This window comes from Haliotis cracherodii, unplaced genomic scaffold (genome assembly GCF_022045235.1).
Source record: "Haliotis cracherodii isolate W230 unplaced genomic scaffold, xgHalCrac1.p SCAF_1, whole genome shotgun sequence".
NCBI lineage: Eukaryota > Metazoa > Mollusca > Gastropoda > Lepetellida > Haliotidae > Haliotis > Haliotis cracherodii.
In genome coordinates, this window is record NW_027266264.1 from 21,068,798 (window position 1) to 21,090,461 (window position 21,664).

At 40.1% G+C, this 21,664-nt stretch overlaps 2 protein-coding genes across 3 annotated transcripts; one reads left to right on the forward strand and one right to left on the reverse strand.

The window, feature by feature from the left end:
• Positions 1 to 2,788: 2,788 nt before the first annotated feature.
• LOC139461781 (lipoyl amidotransferase LIPT1, mitochondrial-like) lies at positions 2,789 to 11,908 on the reverse strand. 2 transcript variants are annotated; one of them, XM_071243243.1, is made up of 5 exons: positions 11,822 to 11,908; positions 9,693 to 10,279; positions 8,121 to 8,228; positions 6,654 to 6,788; positions 2,789 to 3,307 (listed from the first exon to the last, which is right to left on the reverse strand). In XM_071243243.1, the coding sequence occupies exons 2-5, from the start codon at positions 10,227 to 10,229 to the stop codon at positions 2,876 to 2,878; spliced, it is 1,212 nt and encodes a 403-aa protein (XP_071099344.1). In that variant the 5' UTR covers positions 10,230 to 10,279; positions 11,822 to 11,908; the 3' UTR covers positions 2,789 to 2,875. The 2 variants fall into 2 exon arrangements, with proteins under 2 accessions (XP_071099344.1, XP_071099355.1); XM_071243254.1 differs by having other exon boundaries at positions 9,693 to 9,949; positions 11,745 to 11,872.
• Positions 11,909 to 12,125: 217 nt separating this feature from the next.
• On the forward strand, positions 12,126 to 21,664 carry LOC139474386 (coiled-coil domain-containing protein 43-like). Its single transcript, XM_071257377.1, has 5 exons — positions 12,126 to 12,296; positions 14,319 to 14,406; positions 17,011 to 17,146; positions 17,505 to 17,569; positions 20,020 to 21,664. Exons 1-5 carry the CDS (start codon positions 12,126 to 12,128, stop codon positions 20,208 to 20,210), a joined length of 651 nt encoding a protein of 216 aa, XP_071113478.1. The 3' UTR covers positions 20,211 to 21,664.

Here is a 21,664-nt window from a genome sequence, read left to right on the forward strand (position 1 = left end):
ATCTGGTTCTTTCCTTATACTAACGATCTCACTTGTATCTGGGTTATCGCTTACACCTTACGATCTCACTTACATCTGGGTTATCCCTTACACTAACAATCTCACTTATATCTGGTTCATCCCTTATACTAACGACCTCGTCTACATCTGGTTCATTCCTTATACTAACGATCTCACTTACATCTGGTTCATTCCTTACCCTGACGATCTCACTTATATATGGTTCATCCCTTTCACTAACGATCTCACTTACATCTGGTTCATCGCTTGCACTAATGATCTCACTTACATCTGGTTCATCGCTTACACTAACAATCTCACTTACATCTGGTTCATCGCTTACATTAACGATCTCACGTATATCTGGATCATCCCTTACACTAGCAGTCTCGTCTACATCTGGTTCATTCCTTACCCTGACGATCTCACTTATATCTAGTTCATCCCTCACACCAACAATCTCACTTACATCTGGTTCATCCTTTATACTGACGATCTCACTTACATCTGGTTCATCGCTTACACTGACGATCTCGTCTACATCTGGTTCATATGTAGCAATAATCTGCTCACTTTCGTCTAATTAATCCCTAACACTGGTACAAAACACTTCTTTCAGTCCTCTAAAAAAAAATTCAACAATCCTATACACAAGTATCGAAAAAAAGGCCACAATTTGGCATTTTGAAATGCTTACTTCACTTCAAGATGCACCATATGAATTTTGTTAATACACTGTCTACTGTAACATATGGAACATAGACGAGTGACACCCCAAGGCAATAATATACAAAGTTAGAAAGTCACAAATGAGTTTATAATTATGAAAGATAAAGTATGGTAAAAAAATGCGACAAACCTATCAAGTAATTTGCATCAAACATCCCCCCCAAGGCAGATGGGCCACTTGATAACCCTGCCTTATCTTTCAAGATAAATAAGCATATAACCAACAACAAAGTGTTAAATAAGCTATTTGTATCTCTTCAGAAATTTATAGCAAACAACAGAAAACATAATATGTTTGAGGGTCATGAGTGCACTGAGCACACTGGGTGACAGCAATGACAATACTGGACAACATTTCTGGTATTTGAGAGCCTCAATAGTTCAGTCTAGGCCCAAATATTGTAAGGACTACATTACTTGAATTGAGACACTGCAATAATTTATTGCCAGTGCTCTAGAAACCCAAGTTAATGACATGTCTATTGTGGGATTGCATGAGATGGTTCAGACTGACTGTTGACCTGATTGACTTGTCAAGTGTGGGAGGGCATGAAATGGTTCAGACTGACTGTCGACATGGTGGCCTGATTGACTTGTCAAGTGTGGGAGAGCATGCGATGATTCAGACTGACTGTCAACATGGTGGCCTGATTGACTTGTCAAGTGTGGGAGGGCATGAGTTGGTTCAGACTGACCGTCGACATGGTGGCCTGATTGACTTGTCAAGTGTGGGAGAGCATGCGATGATTCAGACTGACTGTCGACATGGTGGCCTGATTGACTTGTCAAGTGTGGGAGAGCATGCGATGATTCAGACTGACTGTCGACATGGTGGCCTGATTGACTTGTCAGGTTTGGGAGGGCATGCGATGATTCAGACTGACTGTCGACATGGTGGCCTGATTGACTTGTCAGGTGTGGGAGGGCATGAGTTGGGTCAGACTGGTGTCACACTTAGTTCTTATACATACAGATTTCTTGGTTAACATAGTGTTTCAATTTGGGAATCATGACATAACATCTCATAGGAATCCTGTGATTGGAACCTGCTTGGAAGTTTTACAATTGAATAGTATAAACAGACTTTCATTATGCATTTTATGTTGATTTTTGAGTGGTTATAAGTCACAATGTTTTTCACATGTAAATACCATGACATGAATTGAACCTGCAGCCTCACATATCATTTTTAGCACTGGGGCAGGTGATGAAAGGGTGTTTAATTTTACATGTCATGACTTGTTGTCTCTCCTTCTCACGCCCGCGTCATCATATTCATTTTATACAACAAATACTGTATTGTTTCACTATAAGGCATCCTGATGTTTTCTTATTTTCTCTGGTAATTCTTGCATTTAGACAGTTCATAAGTTCGTTAAAACACTCCTCAGTTTTGGTTGGAAATATATAACCTTGAGAAAAGTCCTCTGGCTTTCGGCCCTAGGGTTTTAAGTTCCCTCAATATTTTACATTTCAAACCAAAAACACAGAGTTTCAACACATAAAAAATCTAGTGCAAAGAACATCGATGACTAACGATTCTAAATATATGGACAGTGTTCCCGTTTGCTTTTGAAACTGCTAGTCCTTGTGGACTGGAAACTCTAAGAATTACCTGTCCCCCCTAATTTTTGCCTGTCCTAACTTTCAAAAAAAAAAAAAAAGTAAGAACATTATTTGGTTTTAATTCTTTCAACATGATGTTCAGTGCAAAGATGTCATCTCTGAAGTAACTTAGTTAGATCTATTCGTCATTCACATAAACTTCAGTCACAATTTTCTCAAAATATTTTGAGATGAAGTCGCTACAAATGGATATTTAACCTATGAATGGACAAGGGGAAACCCTGATGGTAACAAACAATCTGACTTTGTTCGAATGTACTTATATGAATATCACTGATGTTTAGTTCAACAACAAAGATTTATAAGGTACTTTATTTACCGGTCCACAGGGACTGGCAGTTACATGAATTACCGGTCCAAGCCATATTTTACCGGTAAAAACTTGTAATTACCGGTAAACGGGAACGCCGATGGACCCCACATCCTTCAGATATACTCTTTAAAACATTACATGTATCAAATATTTGCTGCAAATAATCATACATAGGGTACACTTAAATCATGTAAATAGCTGCATCTTTTATTCACTAAGCAATGACTTTCTTATACATTCCAAAACCCACTGAACATGGGATTTTATTACCACACTCTCATATCCAGAATTAGCCTGGGAGATTAAAGTTTGAAAAAAAGGAGATAACTCTTGTATTTTCAAAGGCTTGTCAGTCAGCTTCACGAGGTATTGTTGAAGATGTGTGTCATTGCTAACTGCTGTTTGTCCTCCACTAGAAAGATTCGTTTTTATTTTGTGAATTTTACCTTTGACTATATCAATATTGAGATCAAGGTCAACCTTTTGTCCATCAATGACTTTAGTGTAGGACTTGATGATGGAGAATGGAGGTGTTTTTGCAAAAATCCAATCCCAGTTTTTCAATTCTTCGATTTTTGTGGAAACTCCTGGAAAATCTGAATCGGTGATTGTATCGATGTGCCGTATGGAACAGTTTCCCTGAAAGAAAATACATGAATATAAATACAAAGACTCAGAAACCCTTCACAAAAACAAAGTCAATCCATCAACAAGTGAATGAGTGTTGTTTTACGAAGCAGCCAGCAATTTACAGCTTTTGTAAATCTTGACATTAAAGCTAAAAATACGAATGTCCCTTGCTTGCATTAATGAAGGGAGCCATTTTCATCACAACATTTTAGAGGTTTTCTCATTTTAGGTTCACTGCTGAGCATGGTCGGAAACATTCATAACATTCATAAACAATTTAACTGAGAGCTAGATTTAGTGCTTCCCACGGAGATCAGTGTCAAGTGTGGTCAGTTTGTTTACACTTGCTGATTAGGCAGTTATGACAGTCGCCAACCGTATATAATTGTGTCTCCGTTATTCATAACCTTGTCAAATATTCTTATCATTGATAGTAACTCACCACTCACCCATAGTGTATATGTCTATATAGTAACAGCGGTCAGTGTAAATATGTAACACTGCTCATATACAATCAAAGGATTGCACTAACTCGTGTAACAACACTTGAAATATGTACAATCTTTATCGGTGACCTGACTGACCTATCTCATTTGAATATGACATGTTAGGAACATATGTTGATTTGATTTCACGGAAGCTTGATCACATGTCAAGCAGTTGAAGTTAAGTTTGTTATGATATCATTCATTCAAACTGCTATTACCCAATACGGGTAATATGGAATTTTTAAGTCTACAGTCTTGATGTCATCGTTTGCAGATTAGTGTTATATGTTCAAAGGTAAGGCTCCTCACACTCATTCCATGACTTACAGTCTATGAGGGTGACCTGTAAATGATCCTATCTGTACCTGGGCAACCACTGACTGAATGCATGAGCAACAAACATAATAACATAGGTCACACACATCAATAACAGAGTCTGACCTACCCAATTTTTGTCAGCTCTTTTGACAAGCAAGGTATTCTTGGGACCTTTCCTGACCTTAAATGAGAACAAAGTGACGTTTCACGAAATACATTGTCATGTTCTTTGGTCTGGGAGCTTCTCTGTGTGTCTCTCAACTTGCCCCTGCACCAGACACCTGGTGAGAAGATGCTAGGTACAGCAGTCCCGGTCATAATTGGTGTTTGTCGTAAAAGACAATCAATTGGATTGGATGGTTCAGCTCCATATGATGACTGTTTCTATGTTATCATGTCGAAATGGCATGGACCAGACTGTTTGTGGGTAGACCCAGGCTGTTTGTGGGTAGACCCAGGCTGTTTGTAGGTAGACCCAGGCTGTTTGTGGGTGACCCAGACTGTTTGTGGGTAGACCCAGACAGTTTGTGGGTAGACCCAGGCTGTTTGTGGGTAGACCCTGACTGTTTGTAGGTAGACCCAGACTGCTTATTGGTAGACCCAGAATGTTTGTGGGTAGAAACAGACTGCTTGTTGGTAGACCCAGAATGTTTGTGGGTGACCCAGACTGTTTGTGGGTAGACCCAGGCTGTTTGTCGGTAGACCCAGACAGTTTGTGGGTAGACCCAGACTGCTTATTTGTAGGCCCAGAATGTTTGTGGGTAGAAACAGACTGCTTGTGGGTAGACCCAGAATGTTTGTGGGTAGAAACAGACTGCTTGTGGGTAGACCCAGAATGTTTGTGGGTAGAAACAGACTGCTTATTGGTAGACCCAGAATGTTTGTAGGTAGACCCAGACTGCTTGTGGGTAGACCCAGAATGTTTGTGGGTAGAAACAGGCTGTTTGAGGGTAGACCCAGACTTTTTTTGGGTAGACCCTGACTGTTTGTGGGTAGAAACAGGCTGTTTGTAGGTAGACCCAGACTGTTTGTGGGTGGAAACAGACTGCTTGTGGGTAGACCCAGACTGATTGTGGGTAGGCCCCAACTGTTTGTTGGTAGAATCAGATTATGGGTAGACCCAGACTGATTGTGGATAGAATCAGACTGTGGGTAGACCCAGACTGCTTGTGGGTAGACCCAGACTGATTGTGGATAGGCCCCGATTGTTTGTAGATAGATGATGCAGACTGTTTGTGGGTAGAATCAGACTGCTTGTGGGTAGACCCAGACTGTTTGTCGGTAAACCCAGTCTGATTGTGGGTAGACCCAGACTGCTTGTGGGTAGAAACAGACTGCTTGTGGGTAGAAACAGACTGCTTGTGGGTAGACCCAGACTGTTTGTGGGTAGACACAGGATAACATGCATACTTTGTCAAATGCTTCCTGCCTCACTCTTTTTCAAAAGCTGGATGAGATTCGGGTTAATTTTTTATGGCCTCGTGTATGACAACAAAACTTTATAGAAATTGTTAAAAAAAATATATATATAATACAGTAAAGTTGATAAGACATTATTTTTGTACAGAAACCAAAGCAATTTGGTTCAGATTTCCTAATTAGTTCTGATTAAAGTTTCCATTTTTACTCTTTTGAAAATGAGTGAATATTTTGATCAAATTTAACAGAGAATGTAGTCCAAACATTGTATCTTTAAAATGAACATCTAAACAAGACAATTATAACTTGAAATAATTGATGGTTTGATCAAAATTCGCAAAGAATCAGAAAGAAACTGTAAACATATTTTTCACCCCAGCTGCATGCACAAAATAATGGTCAAATGTTAAAATCCACTTTTAGTTAATCATAACAATGTCTAAGCGAGTTACATGAACTGTAACATGTAGCATAATGAAGTGTGGTCGAGAAAAAGTAACTAGGTAATAAATTTAGTGATACTTACTGATGGACATCCTTTACAAAACACCCAAATAAGTAACAAAATAAATTATGCCAAGACACAGAAATATAATAAATCTTCCGATTGACTCCAGTAACTAAGGACTTTGTTTCATATTTAATAAAGTCATTTGTACTGGAAAATGGATAAATTGTGAATTTCTCGCACACTGCTATTTTCTTTTTGTATCATAGAACAATGGGATGTGGTCATTAATTCACGAGTGTGTTAACATATACATACAGGTACTTACATGTAATAAATGTTGTTTATCAAACAAGAAAACAAACATAACTCAACATTAATAAATATGTAAAGGGTTGGACAACTGATTTTTCTTTGCAGTGAATTCCCTGCAGGTAAATCTTTGAATCTCTCATAATCTCGTGAATAAGTGCCGCTTGATCTTGCATGCCAGTGATAATCACCCAACTAGCTCCAAAGTCCGTCTCTCGATATATCACCCCTGGGTAGACCCAGGCTGTTTGTAGGTGACCCAGGTGACCTGCCCCTGTGTTGAGACAAGACTGCTTGTGTGTAGCCGCAGACTGTTAACTGATACCCCAAACATGTCCCAGTTCAAATGTCCCCCTGCAGCTCTCCTTACCTGTGGTGTGTTATGATGGAGAAACTTGTCCCCAACACATTGCAAAATTGATGGGATGTTTATGGATGGTGCAGACACAACCAAGTTGCGAACATTTGCTGGAACACTCTCTGTTGATTTGCTTTTAACACCAATCTGTTCCAAAATAAAACACAACATAAAGTGAATGAGTACAAGAACATTTCAACAACACAACAAAAACTTGCTCTGGTATATATTCAGTCCGAAACAACACATCTGACACTCGTAAGGTAGCTTCTGCTTAACTGGGAAAATACTGGATAAGGCTTAAAAAAGTAATAGTCTTGGTTCTCAGGCACCGCCATCTTCCCGAGGCAAGAGAGTTAACTGCCTTTAAAAGTCCAGTTTCCACCCTTGCCGAACTTGGCTGGAATTACTGGGCTCAATCTTAGCGCCACCAGTGGCTATTACCAGTTATGTCCCCTCTAAGCCTCTCCTATGGACCAATGAGACTCCATCTCTAGTATCACTTGCGTTTGCTTCACCCAAAATGGTGGCGCCCAGTCAAGACGATCTGATCGATAATCAAGATCTATATTGTGATAAAACGGGTCTTACATCGCGAAATGCATCAAATCACGTGAGCACCTTGATTAAAAACATGAAAAGATTTGGAAAATATCTGTTGACATATCTGTTGACGGTGCACATGCTTTGCAAATCCTGCAGTCAACCGAAATCTGCATGACACTTTACGAACCGGATTTCGATTTCAGTGCGCGATTTTGATTGGACTATGCATAGTCTCGTTAGTCCAGCCAAAATGTAACTCCATAATACCAGCATAGTTCAGCAAGGGTGGAAACTGGACTTTTATAGTCAGTTAACTCATTTGCCTCGGGAAGATGAGGCACCGCATGCATCATCATAAAATTAGCCTCATTTTTCATTTTTATTTCCATTTTTAAATAAAAATAAAATTTCTTTATATACTTAAAAACAATTGGATCCAATACAGCACACAGTTACTTCCCTTTACGGCGCATCTCGTGTTCTGGCAGCAATAGGAGTTTGTATGCTTGTTTATTTGGTTACATGCTAGTTTGAACAAAAAAATCCCCACAAAACACCGCCCACACTATATTTACAAAAGTCATTGCCTGAGAACCAATTCTTTTATTTTGTTAAGCCTAACTAGGTGTTCTTGTTGGGATACAATCAAGACCATCTTTATCTATTCCAGGTAACTAGATCTGTTAAAGTAGACATTCAGTATAACTAATTGTCATGAATATCATATTAATATTTGTGATAATTGAAACCACTGTAATCAGCATAGCCTGGTGAAGAAAAACTTGAAAAACAGTTCATTCCACCCTAATTCTGATGAATGTTTTTTTCATAATGGAATTTGATGAGAGAAGAATAGCAAATTTTCTCATGTCTTGGGACCAGTTTCTAACCCTGCTTGTAAAAGTCATTGTGACAGTGATCCCGAGTACCAACCATGGGGGACTGTAGCAAGGTAGCGAGTCGCTCCACATCCACATCCACCAGGAGAGTAAAATGGTGGTATGTCCGATGACCTCCCAACTTGGCTGCTGTACCGGACACCTGAACAAATACAACAGTGAACTTAGAATGTATTTTTACTCATAAACACAGATGTCTCCCCCATCCCTTTTTTTTAAATACATTAGTTTAAGTTGTTACTATAAGTGTGCTTGCAAATTGGAAAAGCAATGATAACCAATTATAGCTTGGAAAGATATTTGGTTTCAAGCAGAAATATTCATTAGCTGTAGAGTTCTGACGGGAAACAAACGCTATTAGTTTGAGACTAAGTCCATTTTTTTTCAGTGGAAACACAAGAAATTAAGAACCATAAACATTGATAAATATGTAAAGGCAATAGTTGAGCATGTGGTCGTTGCATGTACAGTTTCAAGCAAAAATATTTATTAGTTTGAGAGTTAAATGGGCCAGAAATGAAGATTAGAGTTGTTTGAGACTAAGTCTAATTGTTTCCATAAAATTTTGAACATTTGAAAATATCAATGTCACCAGTTAGGTTGATGAGCAATGCATTTGCCAAGTTTTATTGACCGGAAACAAATCCTACCCTTGCTTAAGGCTAAGTCTAAATTGTTTCCATAAAAACTGAAAACAATAAATTTTCCAAATTTTTAAATATCAAAAGCTATCAATTAAGATGATGAGCAATGCATATCCAAGTTTTGATGAAAAACATTTAACAGCTTTCAAGTTCAAGGCCTGGATAGGATGGAAACGCTGATGGAAACGCCGACGTCAACACCAATGAACTGGGCCTAAAATAATGTCTCCCTTTTTTTTGTGGGGGAGGGGTGGTGGTGGTGGTGGAGAGAGACATAATAACAAACAAAACATGGACTCCTATTTCAGAACCGCAATATTCCAAGAACAGGTAGCATGCATGGAGTCACTCCTCAGGTGAATTCCTTACCTTGTCAGCTTGCTTTAATGGCTACCCTTTGTGGTTATGTGGACAAGGTGTTCAACCTGTGATGATCAGGACACGTCTGTGGTTCAAATCCCACAGAAATGATAAAATATATGAGTCCCATGATATGATTCAAACCACGCATCTTCTGATCCAGGGTCGGATGCCTTGCCAATATGACCAAAGAGGTTAACCCAATCAACAAGTTGTCATGGACTCCACACCCTGCTACACACTACCCCGTCATCAAAAAGGCATGTTCCGAGCAGCATAGTAGCGTATGGAGAAAATTGATACGGGATTGCTCAGCCCCACGTTAGGCGCCAACGTAGCGGACATAAATATCCAAGTCCTGTTATTGGATTCGAACCATGGACCTTTTGGTCCGAGGACAGACGCCTTGTCCACATGATCAAAGAGGTTAACAGTGTCAGTGCATCTGTGGGATGAATTCACGCCTTACTACAGCAGCTGTAGCAATGGCAGGTAATACATAAGCTCAAAACTAGAATCATGATTAAGAGAGTCAAACTGAACAAAAACATTTCATTTACCTGTTCATGTAAGAATAACAACCTCATTCTGTGTTAACTAACCTTAAAAAACCCATCTAGTATTAAGTCCTCTCTGCAGTTGATCGAAAGATCAACATCCCACATGGATACTAGTGCGCTCTTCACTAACTCCAAGTTCTCTTTCCTGTTGTACCTCCGTCGACTCTTGATAAAGCTGAGGTTGAGGTTCCCCGTGTCGTGATACACTGTCCCCCCACCACTCTTCCGTCGGGCAAGATCAACCTTCTCAGCCAGGATCCTAGCCACATTGCACTCCATCCATGTATTCTGGTGCAGACCTGTCACAACAGCAGGCCCATTACTCCACATCAGCAAGTAGCTCTTATTTTCTAAATCTCCATTTTCGTAAATCCAATCCTCCAAGGCAAGATTTTCAAAAATGTTTTTGGATCTTGAAACATACACAACATGTTCCGGAGCTGCTGTTGTATATTGTCTTGAGAAATGTCGACTGACATTGGAGTGTTCAAGTGCATATGCCCGAGTACACTCTTTCAAAACAGAGCGTAGAAATAGTCTTGATTTTTTAGGACAACAAAGTAGTTTATGAATCAACATTTCGATTAGGGGCTAACTGCTGGGTCGATGGGATCCTTTGTGAATTAAATCTGTAACAAAAAACAAGATTAAAACTTACAATTATTCAAAGTTCCAACTATACTGTTATATGACAGCAGAGACCATATAATAATCATTCTATTATATGGTCTCTGATGACAGTGTATTTTATTGTTTAACAATGATTGTAACTGTGTAACTCCCTAGCCCCAATCTGGAGGCTTGACCACTGTCGACGCCAGGTAAATATAACATTATTATCATTGACTTTTGCTATCACCACTGTACTTTTTGTATTTGATACCGACCACTGCCATTATATTATGTATTGCCATTGAATATTGTACTACCATGACTACCATGCTATTATTTACTGCCATCATAATTGCTATGCAGTAATTTTTATTGATTTGTAAACTTGGTGAATTTTGTAATACATTTGTTGATTGTGTATTATTTGCTGGTTGTTTGTTGGTCTCACACTAAGTTCTTTTACGTACAGATTTCTTGGTAAACATATTGTTTCAATTTGGGTATCGACACGTAAGAATAGTGACTTATTTGATTTTGATAAATCAACTCGCAGAAAAAAAATGGACTGACACCTAAATCATTTTGGATATTTCATTGGCCTTTTCTGGCGACTCCACCCCTGTAGCCTTCAGGGTCGGTCGGGTAGCCAAGTGGTTAGAGCGGTCGATCGTTACGTGGAAGACCCGGGATCGATTCCCGACATGGGTACCATGTGTGAAACCTATTTCTGGTGTCCCCCGCCATGATATTGCCGGAATATTGCTAAAAGCGGCATAAAACCAAACTCACTCACTGTAGCCTACATCCCAATAGTCTCCTCTTGTTACAAGGCTTTAATTGTATACCAGTAATCCTATATAATCAGGCTGTGCTGTTCCACGGGATCACCCCCTCTGCTCATTAGGCTCAATTGGCTGAAAGTCCTGAAGATTGATGCAAGAAGAAGAACATGTTCTAAATCACACTCATTAAACCTATGGATAACAGCAGAGTTTAACAAATACACCAGTCCACTGGACAAATGCTAGTGATCAGAACAATCAATTGTAAACTCCAGGTAGTGTAAATTGTACAATATTAAGTCTCATTTTCAGAATGAAAGGACTGAAATTGGTTGAATGTGTGATATGAAAGAAGATTTACTCTGATATTTTGTACCTGTTTATTTTGCAGTAAGAGTGTTTCTGTTTTCTAGGTGAATTATACTTGTTGAACCCTGAAAGACATAAACCTGACATATGCATTTGGCTTTAGGGCGACGACCTGGGGCAATAGGCACAGATGGTCACCCCTATGCTCTGTGTTTTAAATTGATTAAACAAGTGCGTGTAATGTTGGCAATAAGTTATTTACACATCTACAGCCACATTTTCATATGGAACTCATGTACAAACTGTAGCATTGTCTGTTTGATTCTTTTATTTGCGCTTCTTTGGATTTTGCTTTTGGGTTAAATCAGTTAGACTACGGAAATCGAGTTACCTGTCCAACGAGTCACAGGTGCACCGGTATCCTTTGAGAGTAATTAACACATACTAATACCTATCTCTGACAAACACCTGTCTGTTATACCTGGTATAGAACGTCCACCACACCAAAAGTTGGAACAACTTCGGTCATCTCTCAGCTTAGCAGCCAAGAAGAAGGTTAACCCTGAAAATACGAATATATTTTGCGAACCTACTTAATAATTTTCGATTTTTCGATTTAACAAATGCAAATACATCATGTCATTGTCATGAATAAATGGACGCAAATTTTACTTTAGTTACTTTGGTTATTCCCGTGTCAACGTTTTCTACCATGAGTAACATTGCGGTCGTTACTTTTCGCTTTTGAGTTTCCCTTTTACATTCATTCAAAATGGCAGCCTCCGTAAGTCCATACGAGGAGTGGTTGGCACAGAAATTGATTTCACTGAACCCAGATGTGGATGGAGAAGTGTTTGTAACATACATTTCCGGAATCCTAGACACAGATACGTCGAATGAAGAGAAAAGGGAGAGTTTGGAAGGAATAATTGCAGAAGTAGTGGTATGTATTCATATTTTGATAGATTGTTCAGATTTCGATCATTGAACAAGATGCAACTAGCTGTAAACGCGTGGTTATTCTTGGCCATGATAGGTGCGGAGTTCCCATGTTTGTCGTAATGTATTCAATATCTAGTATACAGGGATCACACTGACATCAAGTGTCTGTCCTGACATGCATGCAGACTCCAATCTGACACAATGTGACAATCTCATTAAAATCAGATCTGAGTTCTCGCTGCCACTATACCACGTACGGGACTTGCTTTACGGGACTTGCTTCAACGTGGCGACTTCCATTTTAGACTAAGCTTGAAAAATATGTTGACACAGTTCTGAAAACTGAACAAACGAACATACCGGAATATCTCATATATGGTTGAGATTGTATGGCAGTGCTTCCCACGTACTGTGCAATGCCTCCTCTGTTCAAATGTTTATCCCACATGAGCAAGAGATAGACGATAATTTTGACAGAATCAGAAGCCGGGCTGTAACTGTCTTCTCAGTTCTGAATAGCCCGTGTTAAGGTTTTCGAGGTTGCATGGTTAGAAACACACAATCTGACTGTCACTTTCATGATCTGGTAAGTGATGCTTTGATTGGTCGGATGAAAGGTTGTTCTGACGTGACCCGTAATATGGGATGTCCTCAGATCTTTGTTTAGCGATAGCGAGAACTCAGATCTGATTATAATAAGATTGATTCTGACATGTCTGACTTCAGAGCAATCTCCATATTATCAGCTGATGAACTCTGAGATAAGAAACTCATTAACGTACATTGGGTTATATCTGAGGAAACTAGACGATTCATACCAGGTGAAAATGGCTGACCCGTACCAGAGACCATATACCAAAGGGCACGCCTCAGCAGTAGATTATCATTAACGATCACTGTGGTGCCGATGAGTGTAATTGATACATTGGGACGGCCTGCTGCTTGCCTTCTGGCAGCGGTCAAGATGTACGACAAATGGCCTTATCTGAGGACTTCCGTTATCTAGTAAACAATCTAACGTAATACTTGAAAGCTGAGAGTTAATTCCCATACCCTCAAACGCACATGCTGATATTACACTGTTATTTTGAGTACTAGGCTAAACGCTATCAAAAAATACATCATATCGCTCCAGCTGAAAGAACAGAAGATCTGTAACAAACTTGGTCAATGAAAATCTGAAAATCATGATAAAACATCACTTGAAATAATGATTTACCATTTCAGTTATGTTTCCTGTTCCATTAGGTGTTGTTTTCTTTGCAGAGATTAAGATTACTGTGCGTATTTGTCTCGTTAACTGAGCCTGGAATAGCAATCACCTGTACACAACTTTTCTCCAGGATCTACTGGTGACTCGGTTAAAAAATACCCAATCGTATATAACTTGAAGGTATTTTATGCAATGATCGAAAGAAATTGTATCTGAAACTATTATTTTTTCCAGCAGTGTTATACTGTATTCCAATATCGGGTTACTTTATGTGCAGCTTAATAAATTAATACTATAAATTATACCATGAGCGTAGCACTTGGATTACACGGCTTGCCTGAAGATTCCGGAGTAGTATAGGTCTTCACCAACCCATGCTTGCCGTAAAAGGTGGCTATGCTGGGATCGGGTGGTCAGACTCGCTGACTTGGTTGATGCATGTCATAGATTCCAATTGCGTGGATCGCTGTTCATGATATCAATCACTGGATTGTCTGGTCCAGACTCGATTATTTACAGACCGCCGTCATATAGCTGGATTATTGCTGAGTGTGGCGTTAAACAACAAACCAACAACAACAACAACTGGTAAACAAGCAGTTGTTTAAGGGGGGCATACAGTGCCTGACTAATTTGTTATAACATAACAGAGTATATAAATATATATATATATATATATAGATATATCACTATGTATATTGTCACGATCATGTCGTGTAATTATTTTGTGAATTTCTTTAGATATGTGCTACTGTACACCAGTGAATCTCACCACTGTATTTATAATGTGTCAAACTGATGTGTTTCCAGAGTGATGGTACTGAGGCTGTATGTGAAGAGCTGATTGAGAAATGGGAAGAAATTAAAGGCAAACAGAACTCAGGGGCTGAAGATAAAAGTAAGTGTACAGGTTTGATGATACCATTTCACCCTGTGTTCATCGTTCATTTATCATCCAAAGATGGTTCCCACATTGGTTACCATGACGTCACAGTCAAATGACATCACTAATGGCTCTACTACTGAAGCTGTCAGCAGTACTTTTTACACTTAGGACACTGGTTATCACCGTCTACAAACTGAAAAAAGTAGGAAGAATGATGTTGGATGATAAATAAAATCTCACCCTTGTGTCTTTTGATATCAGTTATATCAACACTCGATGATAAAAGTGGAAAAACTCTTTGGCAAGCCTCAGATTTTTTCCACTTTTATCAAGTCGTGTTGATATATACCAGTATTTGTTATCAGAAGACACTCAGGTGAAATTCTCTACATAGCTATGTTCTAGGAGTTTTTAGGATGTTCATGTGCCACTTTTAGCTATAACACAATGGGGACACCAAACAAATCTCCGAACATTGTTCCCATGTGGGGAATTAACCATGTCTTCAGCTTCATGAGGAAGGAACCACCAAGTGACTATATCACAATGTAGGAGGTGATTAACGGGATTGGGTGGTCAGACTCGCTGACTTGGTTGATGCATGTCTTCGCAGTCCAAATGGGTATATTGAGGCTCATGATGTCAATCACTGGACTGTCTGGTCCAGACTTGATTATTTAAAGACCACTGTCATATTGCTGGACTTGTTGAGTGCTGTGTGAAAGAATCCAATAAACAACATCTATCACAAATGCATGTATAATTTCATACACAGGTAACATGGGTTTGTCTTGTTTACTTTGTAAGTATAGAGACAGTGTATTCCCACATAAAGATCTAAAGGTCTGAAGCTTTTGTCTCTCGCTGTTTGCAATCTTGATCATTAAGATGATTAATCTTGGTTAAAATATACTTTTTAGGGCTGGGACACTCAATCTCACTGTCTCTCTCAGTCTCACTCAATCTCACTGTCTCTCTCAGTCTCACTCAATCTCACTGTCTCTCTTAGTCTCACTCAATCTCACTGTCTCTCTCAATCTCACTGTCTCACTCAATCTCACTGTCTCTCTCAGTCTCACTGTCTCTCCCAGTCTCACTCAATCGCACTGTCTCTCTCAGACTCACTCAATCTCACTGTCTCACTCAGACTCACTCAATTCACTGTCTCACTCAGTCTCACTCAATCGCACTGTCTCTCTCAGACTCACTCAATCTCACTGTCTCTCTCAATCTCACTGTCTCACTCAATCTCACTGTCTCACTCAGACTCACTCAATCTCACTGTCTCACTCAGACTCACTCAATCTCACTGTCTCACTTAGACTCACTCAATCTCACTGTCTCACTCAGTCTCACTCAATCGCACTGTCTCTCTCAGACTCACTCAATCTCACTGTCTCTCTCAATCTCACTGTCTCACTCAATCTCACTGTCTCACTCAGACTCACTCAATCTCACTGTCTCACTCAGTCTCACTCAATTTCACTGTCTCACTCAGACTCACTCAATCTCACTGTCTCTCTCAGACTCACTCAATCTCACTGTCTCACTCAGTCTCACTCAATCTCACTGTCTCACTCAGACTCACTCAATCTCACTGTCTCACTCAGTCTCACTCAATCTCACTGTCTCACTCAGTCTCACTCAATCTCACTGTCTCACTCAGACTCACTCATTCTCACTGTCTCACTCAGACTCACTCAATATCACTGTCTCACTCAGACTCACTCAATCTCAATGTCTCTCTCAGACTCACTCAATCTCACTGTCTCACTCAGACTCACTCAATCTCACTGTCTCACTCAATCTCACTGTCTCACTCAGACTCACTCAATCTCACTGTCTCACTCAGACTCACTCAATCTCACTGTCTCACTCAGTCTCACTCAATCGCACTGTCTCTCTCAGACTCACTCAATCTCACTGTCTCACTCAGACTCACACAATCTCACTGTCTCACTCAGACTCACTCAATCTCACTGTCTCACTCAATCTCACTGTCTCACTCAGACTCACTCAATCTCACTGTCTCACTCAGTCTCACTCAATCGCACTGTCTCTCTCAGACTCACTCAATCTCACTGTCTCACTCAGACTCACTCAATCTCACTGTCTCACTCAGACTCACTCAATCTCACTGTCTCTCTCAGACTCACTCAATCTCACTGTCTCACTCAGACTCACTCAATCTCACTGTCTCACTCAGTCTCACTCAATCTCACTGTCTCTCTCAGTCTCACTGTCTCTCGGTCTCACTGTCACCCCCAGTCTCACTCTCTCTCTCAGTGCCCACTATACCCATGTTCGTGGGTTTCACCGAAGTGGTAAACGTCTGAGACCTGCATCACTTTGGGCTTTCCTCCCACATGAAGCTGACAGTGACACACCGTGATATAACTGGAATACTGTTAAAAGCGGCGTTAAACCCAACTCACTCACTCACTCTCAGCGTGTCCATCTCACTTTAGTTTCAACTGTAAGAACTTTAGAAACATACCACTCTAATGTCACTGGTGTGGATGACTATTTGTCCATGTGCCCGAAAGACATACACATGTTGTCATGGTAATTGCCATTGACTTATTCATAATGTTCTTTGTTTCTGTTGACAACTAGTTAGTGTTGAAGACCAGCTCTCGAAGATCTTGAGCACCCAGAAATTGACTGTGACCAAAGGGAGAGAACTTACAGCAGAAGAGAAGGCAAGAAAGGCTGCTATACTGGCACAATACAGTCAGGTTTCTGAAGGAGAGTATCCTTTCAAGCATGAACAAAATATACTGGATTTGATTCATATTTGTACTATTAATCAAAACATGTACAGTATTCTGCAGTGATTTGCCTGATTAGTTTTATTTCAATATTTACACCATTGTACACATTGTTTTAATGATTTATTATCATGAATATTGCTGGAATATTGCTGAATGCAGCATTACGCTGCAATTAAAGAAACAATATGTGTTTCATGCAATGATAACTATAGTAGTATTCTTTAGTCTTAATTAGTGATGTCTCTAACCACTTTTAAAAATAGTGTTTCTCACAATGATGCACAAGACAATGTTTTGTTGCCTGTTTCTGGAGCTATTTTCCTGACCACTTCCTAGTGATGACTCTGACTCGAGCGACGACCCAGGGGGAGCTGCAGGGGGTCCTGCTGGAGATGCTGACCGTATCCTTCATTGTGTTCACTAGTGATGTGTATCGGCCCAAAAATTGTATTGCAATTCGTGTAGGTCCTGCTTCAGGATCAAGGATCAAGGATCCGGGTTGAGAATAGGTCTTCAGCAACCCATGCTTGTCGTAAGTGGTGACTGGGGGAACAAGGATTGATTAATGCATGTCATTGTATCCCAGTTGCATCGATCCGTGCTCATGATATCAGTCACTGGATTGTATGGTTCAGACTCGATTATTTACAGACCGTCATATAGCTGGAATATTGCTGAGTGAACAAAAAAAAAAAAATAGAACTATTGTTGTGTTAAAGTATGGGAGGGGTATGTGATTGCTGTGTGCTGTGTGCTGTGTTAACAACAAACTAGAACTATTGGTGTGTTAAAGTATGGGAGGGGTATGAGATTGCTGTGTGCTGTGTGCTGTGTTAACAACAAACTAGAACTATTGGTGTGTTAAAGTATGGGAGGGGTATGTGATTGCTGTGTGCTGTGTGCTGTGTTAACAACAAACTAGAACTATTGGTGTGTTAAAGTATGGGAGGGGTATGAGATTGCTGTGTGCTGTGTGCTGTGTTAACAACAAACTAGAACTATTGGTGTGTTAAAGTATGGGAGGGGTATGAGATTGCTGTGTGCTGTGTTAACAACAAACTAGAACTGTTGGTGTGTTAAAGTATGGGAGGGGTATGAGATTGCTGTGTGCTGTGTTAACAACAAACTAGAACTGTTGGTGTGTTAAAGTATGGGAGGGGTATGAGATTGCTGTGTGCTGTGTGCTGTGTTAACAACAAACTAGAACTGTTGGTGTGTTAAAGTATGGGAGGGGTATGAGATTGCTGTGTGCTGTGTGCTGTGTTAACAACAAACTAGAACTATTGGTGTGTTAAAGTATGGGAGGGGTATGAGATTGCTGTGTGCTGTGTTAACAACAAACTAGAACTGTTGGTGTGTTAAAGTATGGGAGGGGTATGAGATTGCTGTGTGCTGTGTGCTGTGTGCTGTGTTAACAACAAACTAGAACTGTTGGTGTGTTAAAGTATGGGAGGGGTATGAGATTGCTGTGTGCTGTGTGCTGTGTTAACAATAAACTAGAACTGTTGGTGTGTTAAAGTATGGGAGGGGTATGAGATTGCTGTGTGCTGTGTGCTGTGTTAACAACAAACTAGAACTGTTGGTGTGTTAAAGTATGGGAGGGGTATGAGATTGCTGTGTGCCGTGTGCTGTGTTAACAACAAACTAGAACTATTGGTGTGTTAAAGTATGGGAGGGGTATGAGATTGCTGTGTGCTGTGTGCTGTGTTAACAACAAACTAGAACTATTGGTGTGTTAAAGTATGGGAGGGGTATGAGATTGCTGTGTGCTGTGTTAACAACAAACTAGAACTATTGGTGTGTTAAAGTATGGGAGGGGTATGAGATTGCTGTGTGCTGTGTTAACAACAAACTAGAACTGTTGGTGTGTTAAAGTATGGGAGGGGTATGAGATTGCTGTGTGCTGTGTGCTGTGTGCTGTGTGCTGTGTTAACAACAAACTAGAACTGTTGGTGTGTTAAAGTATGGGAGGGGTATGAGATTGCTGTGTGCTGTGTGCTGTGTTAACAACAAACTAGAACTATTGGTGTGTTAAAGTATGGGAGGGGTATGAGATTGCTGTGTGCTGTGTTAACAACAAACTAGAACTGTTGGTGTGTTAAAGTATGGGAGGGGTATGAGATTGCTGTGTGCTGTGTTAACAACAAACTAGAACTGTTGGTGTGTTAAAGTATGGGAGGGGTATGAGATTGCTGTGTGCTGTGTTAACAACAAACTAGAACTGTTGGTGTGTTAACGGTATGGGAGGGGCAAGTGTTGAAGTGGGACCTGGGCACCGTTCCACAAAGTGATCATAGAGCTACAACTGTCATAAACCTATGCTAAAGTGTAGGAGTTACGGTCATCTTAGCGCTGCGATCGCTGTGTGGAACGGGGCCCTTGGTGCCACTGTTCACTGTGCTGGGTATCCTCCTGTGTAGGCTCTTTGTTCTGACTGGTGTGCATGATCACCACACTTGGATGGTTCAGCAATATGATCAGTTGGGTGGAGTAGTGTTGAGATGAACTGTCCTTTGACATTTGGCACCCCCAAATGTATCACAGCTTACATCATTAAATGTCAGTGTGACAAAAACTCATAAATGATCATTTAGGTAAGAATAGAAATGATTGCTTTGTACATGTATAATACATTGAAACATACTTTTCAATGATTTCTCTGAATTTAAAGATGATATGGTGGTTAAGGCTCCTCACACTACAGACCTGGGTTCAATTCCCAACATGAGTAAGATGTTTAAAGCCCTTTCTTTATGTCACCTATTCTTGTGTGGGTGGAATATTGTCAAATTGGCACAAAAATCCATCTTACTTGCTCTTTCGTCTGAGCTATATCCCTTGACAGTCACAGAACTGATGTTCCGGAACACCAACAAGACAGACGTGGACAAATCAGAGCGTGAGAAACGAGATAAAGCAAAGAAGGATTCGGATGAGAAGCGTGAGAAGGACAAGCAGGACCGCGAGGCCCAGAAGGCTAAGGCCCAGGACAGGAAGGACACAGAGAAGAAGCGCACTCAGAAGGGGGAGAGGAGGCGGTAACGCTGGCTGGACTTAGGGAATTCACTATTTTTGTATACATCTTTTGACTTGGAAACAGCATTATGAATATGAAAGAAATGTTTCCAGATTGCAGGAACATTTGAGTAAGACAGACATTGTTACCATGAAAACAGACAAATATGATTTGCGTCATGAAGCTGGAAAAATCAGATCCATTTGTTCTTGGGCAATGACTTTTGAAGAGCCAGTGCATTTGGGTATCTATAGTGATCTACTTGTGCCGCCCTTGGCATAGATTTGATATTGGACTGAGAGCCAGAATGAGTTGAATTCATGCTGGACATCGTTGCCATGGTTTCTGAAAAACTGTTTCATGAGAACCAATAAGTACTGGTATCACATTTTGTGGCCTAAAACAGTCATGATTGGTAGTATACTTGAGAAGTACTTTATCTTTTTAGTGTGATCAGTATGAAGGATTTTGACCAAGATCAGACAACCTCAATGGTACTTTCTTTTCACGTTTGCCATAAAGAAGAGAGACTGAATATGCTAAAGACAAAATGTTTAGGCTCATCTTCCCGAGGCAAAGGCGTTAGCTGACTTTAAAAGTCCAGTTTCCATCCTTGCCAAACTAGGCTGGAATTTCTGGGCTCGTCACGCCACCAGTGGCAATTAAAAGTTATGTCCCTTCTATGACCCTCCTATTGACTAATCAGATTCCCCTTCTCATATCACTTGCATTTGCTCCAAACAAAATGGCGGCACCCAGTCAAGACTATCTGTATTCATAATCAAAATCTATATTGTAATAAAAAGGTTCTTTCTTCACGAAGTGCATCAAATCACGTGAGCACATTTATTAGGAACATGGAAAGATTTGGAATATATCTGTTGATGCTGAGTGGTCGGTACACATGCTTTGCAAATCTTGCAGTCGACAAAAATCTGCACTGGGCTTTTTCGAACCGGATATCGATTTCGTTTGGACTATGCATAAACTCATTAGACCAGCCAAAATATAACTTCATAAGCCCAGCCTAGTTTAGTAAGGGTGGAAACTTAAAAAAAAAAGTTAATTCCCTTGCCTCAGGAAGATGGTTTAAGCTGTGCAAATGTCATGTTTATGTAAACATGAATAGCAAGTTAACTTTTGATTGTTGGACATTGCTGACAATTTAGTCTGACCTCTGTCTCTTGCTTTCAAACAGGAAAGTAAATTGTAGACACCATTTGCTTATTACTTTGGTATATTCTGGGGTAGAGATTGCCCAACCAACCTGTGTTGTTCATGTCGGGAGATTAATGGATTGGGCTGTCAGACTTACTGACCTGGTAGATAGCGTGTCATCATACCCCATTGGTGTGGAATGTTACTTAGCATTTGAGATCACAGGATTGTCTGGTCCTGATTTGATTATTTATTGTCGGCTGTCATTTAGCAGGGATGTTGCTGAGTGCAGCATGCATGGAGTCATGCATGCACACATGAG